At 40.2% G+C, this 7,904-nt stretch overlaps 2 protein-coding genes across 2 annotated transcripts in view; both read left to right on the top strand.

The window, feature by feature from the left end:
* atp10d (ATPase phospholipid transporting 10D) overlaps positions 1 to 5,220 on the top strand; it is a gene marked incomplete in the record, with an annotated part of 30,481 nt that extends 25,261 nt beyond the window's left edge. Inside the window, 3 exon segments of the mRNA XM_035673751.1 lie at positions 86 to 190; positions 349 to 536; positions 1,834 to 5,220. Coding sequence (XP_035529644.1) covers positions 86 to 190; positions 349 to 536; positions 1,834 to 2,029 — 489 coding nt within the window.
* Positions 5,221 to 6,714: 1,494 nt separating this feature from the next.
* dapp1 (dual adaptor of phosphotyrosine and 3-phosphoinositides) overlaps positions 6,715 to 7,904 on the top strand; it is an 11,285-nt gene continuing 10,095 nt past the window's right edge. Inside the window, exon 1 of the mRNA XM_035673750.1 lies at positions 6,715 to 6,871. Coding sequence (XP_035529643.1) covers positions 6,813 to 6,871 — 59 coding nt within the window. The 5' untranslated portion in view covers positions 6,715 to 6,812. The remainder of the gene's footprint in view (positions 6,872 to 7,904) is intronic.

Genomic DNA, 7,904 nt, shown 5'->3' with positions numbered 1-7,904 from the left:
AAATTTGTTTTTGGGAAACATTTGCAGTGACTCAAACAGCCCTGCTCCCATGCCACTGTTATAACTGTTGTGATGTTTGTCTCAGGCGCTTGCAGGATCAGATGTCGGGGCGCTGTCCTTCGGCTCTCCGATCAACGCCTCGGCTCTCCTCATCATCCTGCTGCACCAAGTTATCGAGAGTCGCACTCTGGTCAGACACTGAAAGCTGTTAGAAATCACTTCCTTTCTAACTGGATTTGCCTCCATTGTTTTGCCATGGGAGTAATTAATTACCATGTGACCTGGATGTTATGTATCTAAGGATACCAAAAGACTGTGCAGTCTCTAACCCTCTGTGTTATTTTGCAGACGTGGATTCACATGCTGGTGCTGGTCCTCAGTGGTGGGTCTTACTTCGGCTTTGTGCTGCTCTTCAGTTTGTTCTGTGTATCCTGCAGCCCCCCCACCAACCCTTTGGGGGTGGAGACGCTGCAGATGTCCCAGCCTCTCTTCTACATCGTGTGCGCTCTCACTACTGTGATGGCTCTGTTGCCCAGGTACACACACCTCCACCCTCATGTACACTGTGGTAAATTTACACACAAAACCTATACAACCAGTGGTGCAGGGGTGCCTGGAGAAGTAGACTCTTAATTTATGGCCCAACTTTTTTTAAAGAGGCCCGTCCAGTGATACTCATATTTATTCATCCAAAAATGTAGTGTTTGCACATTGTCACAGCAGTAATGATCATTATGAAATCAACATTAGCTACAGAAGAGGTGCAGATTTTACAATCAGTGCTAGCCCACAGATGGGTGAGACAGCTGCATCTTTAATGCATTTTCAGTGAAGTTTTCCGTATTCCTGACTTCATCCACGCATGGAAACTGTACAACTATGTCATGCCTTCGCCTTCCTAGGAAAAAAAGAAAAAAACCACCAATATTGATTGAAATATAATCCATATACCTGCGTATACCCTACATTACACCACGGAATACAACCACGTGCTTATATATAAACACACTCAAGTCTTTGTCTATGAAATGAAGCTGCAGCATATTTGTATTTCTGGGTAGTGTATGTTAGCAAATCATCTCAGCCTTGATCCAAGATGGGACAATAATGTTCATCTAGGCAGCAAAGTAGGTTTCTCACACATCATCAGTGTTATTGATCATCAGGTGTACAGAGAGGAAGAGTAGCACTTATGGCTCATAAGAAAATGCATAATAATACATGATAATAGAAAACACACAAGTCAATGTGTATCCTTTGCTGCATTCAGTGTCCCAAAGTCCAATGTGTGCTGTTCACTCTGCGTACGAGTGCTCCTCATTAACTGGTAAAGTCACACAGTCAGAGCCAGCTGGCAGCACAGGAAACACAAACAGATGCTAAGAGCAGTAGGGTACTGTAGAGACATACAACAGCCAGGGAAATAATTACACACAAACAAAAAAATCAAATGTGAAAAGTAAAGCAAGAAAAAAATAGTCCAGTGATATATTTAGATTGCATATGCAGAAGTACCCCTCATACTGTCAGATTAGCTCCTATCTCAAACACAAAGGCTTTAGTTTGGCACGTTTGGCACTCTTAGACCTCACCAAAATCACAGAGAAGCTTTATGCTGAGTTTTGCCTAATCCACATATTGATATTTTAATGTAGGACCAACCTTGCCATTGACATGCTTCGTTGTAAAATGTATTTAAGTTCTTTGTTCTCAGTCAGTTAAATACCTGCAGTCGCTGTTCATCCGCAGTCTTTCATTTTACTGTGATTTCTTGTAAAAAGGTTATTTCCTTCCTTCTCTCACTCTCACTGCCCTGTGTGCTGTCCTCTGCAGGCTTTTGTGTCGAGCTCTGTACAACACGTTGCACCCCGCTGCTGTTCTGAAATCAGCTCATATGGACAAAGTGGATTCAGAGAAGTACTGCAGGAGAATGCAGCGCTGGAACCAGAGTCACTCCAGAGTCAACAGGCTGCCGGTGTGCGCCGACAACCCTGGCCTGGAGCCCAGCACGTCCTCAGTGGTGTCCTGACCCCCCTCTACGCACACACAGGTGTATGACCTATTCAGGGAAAGACCCGAAAAGTCTGTTGACATGCTGGATTCAATCGCATGTCGCTGTGTGGATGTTCCACTCACCAGCTATTTATAGGCTCTGCTGAAAGACAGCTCATTTGGCTACAAGTCAGTAGCCAAAGGACTCTTGGTGAGATTAATTTGCTCCAAAGAAAACCATGTTTAATTGGACATGTACTTACTGAATGAATAGTGCTGTGAGTATGAGTTGAAACATTCCACCAAGCATTTTTGGGAACAGGAGCTGTGAAACATGATCTTGTAGAATATTTGGAGACAATACTATTTTTAAAGGACCTATACAGTGTGTATCATTTGAACATCAGGAAATCATCAATCATCTGGCATTCGTCAGGATCAGCCTACTAGTACTGGCCTTCACTGTGTGCTGCAGTCGGTACGGTGAGCCACTACATTCGCACTGCAGCTGAAAGTGACCAAATCCAATATTATTTCTAATATTCCGTCTTAATATTTTTGATCAGCTCCGCGCTGTGTGCACATAGAGGTGTTCATTGGGAGGACAGTGAAGTGTCAGACCTCACTAAAAGCCAATATTCAAATCTTGGCTTACTTTTGCCTCTTCACTCTTTTCAGACTTTATACTGTCCTGTTCATGCTTGGAATTAGTCCAATTTCACTGGTTTACTGTGAGATGTATATGTGTGTCACAGTTGTATTGTGTTATTCTTTGGGTCATGAACAACTAAGACAAAAAACCTGAAATCAGAATTTAACATTAAAGCTGGAACAAGAGATTTATGACCACAAGGGGGCAGACATACTTGAAACAAACTGACAGAAGCACAGCAAAGATATCCTGCTGGTTGACATATTAACAAACTATTTCTTTACACAGCAGGGAAGAACATTAGCATACCATCAGGGTTGTGCTTGTGTCTACCTGAGTCTAATATTCACTCCACTGTTAGCTCCTGTTTGGGCTCTGCAACAAAATCTGTCTTTTTAGCTGCTACTGTAGATATATGACTTGTTCACGTGAGCTCTTTGCTTTTTGGTATGGCTAAAGAGAGCTGTGTGAGTCAAACATACAGTCTACTTGCTGGAGAACCAAAAAAAGAGACACAAATATGTTAAAATCTGAGCTTGAAGGTTCATTCTTGTTCTTTGAAACAGCAGCTTGACAAAAAAAATGAATCAGAGCAACGTCCACTCAGAGGACTTGTTGTTTCCAAAGGTTTCAACCACAGCTTTTGACCTTCCTCAGTGGATGGAGTTGCTCAGTTGTCGTGGAGATGATTGACCCTTGAAACAGGGGTTACTATCTACTATGCACTGTTAATATTAGAGACACATCAATCCACTTTTGTTCAGTTCCGATCCGATTCTGATCCCTGCATTTGGAGATCTGCTGATATCGACAGGGAGACCACAGCTCTTGATGCATTATCAACTGCTAGATTTCAAAAAGTAATAAGAGAATTTCAGTGGAATTGCAAATTGACAACATAGGTTTATAAAGTGAATTTCAAAATAAACATGGAAGAATTGTGTAGAGATATATATATATATATATATCTACACTAATAAAAAACCCTATCAAAAAGAGACTATGGAATCTGGATCGGTGGCCTCAGTCCGATATGTGAATTACAATGTCGTCCCCTGATACCTATACCAGATCAGATCGGTCCCAACTCTAGATAATGTGTTGTTTAAGTCAGTTGACAGAAAGCTGCAGTATGGATGTAACCAAAGAGAATTCTTGGTGACACAAAGCAGGAAGAGGGTACTGAAGGCCTTCAACCACTATATAAAGGAGGCAGGATCAGGAAGCAACAATCAGATTATTATTTCAATACAGCCATAACAGTACCAGTACCACTGTTGTGTGTGTGATCCAGATGTCTGGATCATGGTCTCATTGGTTCCTGTTAACTACACTAAGCTGACACTGCTTAATGTTGAGAACACGCACAGGAATGCTTACAATTGTTGGAATGTGTTTACAGTCCTGGGTTAGACAGATGGAATTTCACAGAGTTGTAACAATGAGCCGCAGCCTGTTTTTGTTTACCTGCTCAGCTGCTCTGTGTGCAGTGCTGACACCGGAGCAGACCAGGTCAGTTGGGGTAAATGAAGGATTAATAATTGCTGAGTCAATTTTGGACTGGATCTCATGTCGCTGTAATCAACAAAGGCTGCAGTTTACACCTATACATTAAGGATGTGACAGTACTACACCATGAATGGAAGACGCTGAGGCTGAGCTGGTTCTCAGGTTTTCCTAGGCTGAGCTGCACTAACAAGGGTTAACAGGGATCAGACTGAATCTGGGTTTAAAGGTGATTTTGTCCCCAGTAGTCCCTATTATTATTTTAAGTCATCATTGAACCAAATACAATTGAAATTTGGTTTATTCTCATCTATATTAAATTAGATTATACAATTTGACAAGGTTGAAACATATGCACCAAATATCCTGTGATCATTCTGTTTACACTTTACACCTCCATAAGTACAAGTCGTGTTTACTTTACATTTTGCAGACTATTTTCAAATGCATATTGGAGGTATTGTTGCTGTCATTCTATGGCGTCGTTGAGTTCCACTCCTTTCTGACGACGTAAGTCAATTAGCAGACTCTTTAAACGGGCTTGGGTCGTGCAGTGAGGATAAATCCTGCATTAGTTAGAGACTGCTTTGACTATTCTGCACTGAATTACCTCATGTGCAAAATATTGTATGAAAATAAGCGGTAACTTAAGGATGTCTGGAATTATAGAAAATTACTTCCACGTCTCTGCAACTCTACGACATGGTTTCAAAATGGTGTAAAGTGTACGCAGACTAACACATGCAAAAAACAACAAAACAGGGCTCCGCTTGCATGCAGTGAGTGAACCAGCAATAATCATGACGCATTTATGGTGAAACCGTTCCAAACTAAGATTAATATATTATTAAAAATAAAATATAATAATTTACTATACAATTATTTATTAACTACACAGGGAACTATTTAACCATTTAGAGGCACGTAGACGTCAACTCATTTTCCAGCATGTAGAGAACCCTAGAGCGGTTGCACACTGGGTCCTGCGATTGCACCATTACATATGATTATAATAATTCTGTTAATAGACAGCGTGACGTGATTGATTGATTTATTTAATTAAAACTACATCTAACAAAAAAATGTTGGGTCGTTTGAATTCGTCCTTGTGGGAGCAGCCCAGCTGAGGAATCTTCCAGTGAATGCATTGTGTGATAGAAAACCTGAGCACACCAGTCCGACCCGTCAAGATTTTATCGAAGCAGACAGCAGCAGTAGTTCTCAGTGAAGTGACCTTACTGCCTCTGCGCACATCTGTGCAGTGAACCAGGTGATAACAGGAAGAAGCCTTAACTTTAATGCAATACTTTCAGATGTGGACCTTTCCACACAGAGAAGCCTTGAAGTCAGCAGCACTCACTGATTTTTATATTGTGTAATAATTGTGTTGTTTGTTTGGATGTATGATGCAAACCTTTGACTGTACTGTTTCAGACATTGTAATAAACAGATTCACATCAGTGTAGTCATGTATGCTGAAATGACTGTGTGACTGTTAGATTGGTGGTGATGAAGCGCAGTTCTGGAAAACCACATCAGAATTACAGGAAAATAGAGTTTCTGTATGAAAGCAGCATGGAGCCAACATTATTAGAAAGATTCACAACCTGAAACCAGCGCGTCCTGCCCACTAGCTGCTTCACAGACGGTTTTTGGCATGGAACGCTGCATTATTCCAACCAGTGACAAGAGATTATTAGATAAAATATCCAACCACTTCTTCTTTTTTTCTATCTACTTCTGCTTGAGGTTAATTCAGACATTGCCCAACAGTTATAGTTTGTATTTTTCATTTGTTTTTATTTTTATTTTGCTTTCATTTATTTTTTTGTCAGTTCATTTTAGTTTCCAGAGTGGGTTTGCTCATACCAGTTTAGCTTTTATTCGTTTCAGTGTATTTATGTATTTGTCAGAATAGGTATAACAATACATATTGACTCACAGTCTCAATAAACATGACCAACGCCTCCTTGTGCATGTTTTGACAAATTTGACCAAATTGACAAAAACTAAATACATTTCATGGATATTTGTATTTATTTACTGTTAGATTTTTAAGTGCCCACTATTGTGTCAGTTTTTGTTGTTCTAAAGTCTAGTATTTATGTTAGTTTCACTTGTTACAAATGTTTTTTTTACACGTAGTTTAAGTTTTTAGTTTAGTTTGAGTTAATTAAAATAACCTTGGTGTCCAGGACTGTTCATTGATTGACTGATTGATCTGTTTTTGTTCAGGCCTGGTGGATTCTTGCTAATACCATTAGGAGCACTAGGAGGAACAAGATGATCCTGATTGTTTCTTAGATGATCTGTCTCATGTTCTACTGTCAGGATATAGTGAAAGTTTCAGTGAATATGACAAAAGTTTTTTTTTTATAAAAGTTACCTGCTGCAGCTTTAATAAGTCAGGTGACTCTTCTTCTACCTCTGGAATTTTTTTTATAATGTACATTCAGACCTGTCAGTATACAAAAGGAAAGCCCACCAGAATTTGCACACACACACACACACACACACACACGCACATTAATCCACCCTCAGCAAAGCGTTATTTCCTCTTTAGGCGTGTCTGACAGGCACAGAGCTTTCACTTCTGCTTGGCTGCTGCACCTTTCCCTTGAACTCCGAGGTTGGATGTTGGGGACTGAATCCTCCTGGAGAGATGAGTTTCTACAGCGATGCGTCCACTGAAGACATGAGCGACGAGCTGGAGACACTGGGGTAAGAGGAGACCTTCCACCTGCTGTAGAAAACCGCGAGAGGCGAACGAGTCCCGGGCTCTATTGACGCACTGTACCAGACTCCGTGCATAAATCATGCAATTTAAACAATTCCTACTTATTCACAAACATATGCGCTTTTTAGAACGTGTTGGGAGTAGTTACTAAACTGTAGTCTGTCATGGTGATACCGGCATTATAATTATCTGGTAGTAACACTGTCATAACTTCTTATCACTTCTCAGCCTTTTCCACTGCTGCTTTGCACAGTAGATTTTGATAGAATAATTACATAAACATAGTTTTACATATATACAAATATCATTTGCTCTAAGGAATTATCAAGAAATGGTTTAAACTTGTATTAAAGAGTATCTTTTGTCTCACAACACAGGCAGCATTAAGTTCCCTGTCAGAAATAATGTTAAGCTGCTTCACTGTGCAGCTGTTCCACTTCTAAAATCTGATTTGCAAATAAATAATCCTGAAGGAAACAAATTCATCTTACAAATCCACTATTACAGTCAAATGTAACTCAGTACAATAGCTCATGAATATGAAGCTTTATATGTTGAGTTTTTGTTGAGGTATGTTTAATATTCTGTAACTAACTACAGCTACATCAATGGTACATATATCTGAATGAACACCGCTGTGACACTGCAAAGTGTAGACTTACAGAATATCTGTTATTGATTTGTCTGATTTGATAATAGCTTGATAAAGAATATTCCAGGACTTAATGTAGGCCCAACCCAGAGACAGCCCTGTGTTCACCACTGGTTGGCTTGGGGGAAGCACGCAGTCGGCCCACCAGAAAAACATCTTCAACCTCTGGGATGCCCCTATGGTAAATGAAACATAATAAAGTGCCCTCTACAGTTGCCCAATGTGCAAGACAATGTTATGTTGGGTCACCAAAGCTTTACAGGGGGTGGCGAGGCTTTCTTGGGGGTATTTTTAAGTATTTATTTATATTATTATTCAAGATCTAAACTTTGAAGACAGCCTCGTCCTGCATTAGAAAGAACGCA

This window comes from Morone saxatilis, unplaced genomic scaffold, assembly GCF_004916995.1.
Source record: "Morone saxatilis isolate NCDOM2014 unplaced genomic scaffold, NCSU_SB_2.0 Contig3, whole genome shotgun sequence".
Classification (NCBI taxonomy): Eukaryota; Metazoa; Chordata; class Actinopteri; family Moronidae; genus Morone; species Morone saxatilis.
Note: the sequence above shows the minus strand (reverse complement) of the source record. Positions and strands in the feature narration are given on the sequence as shown.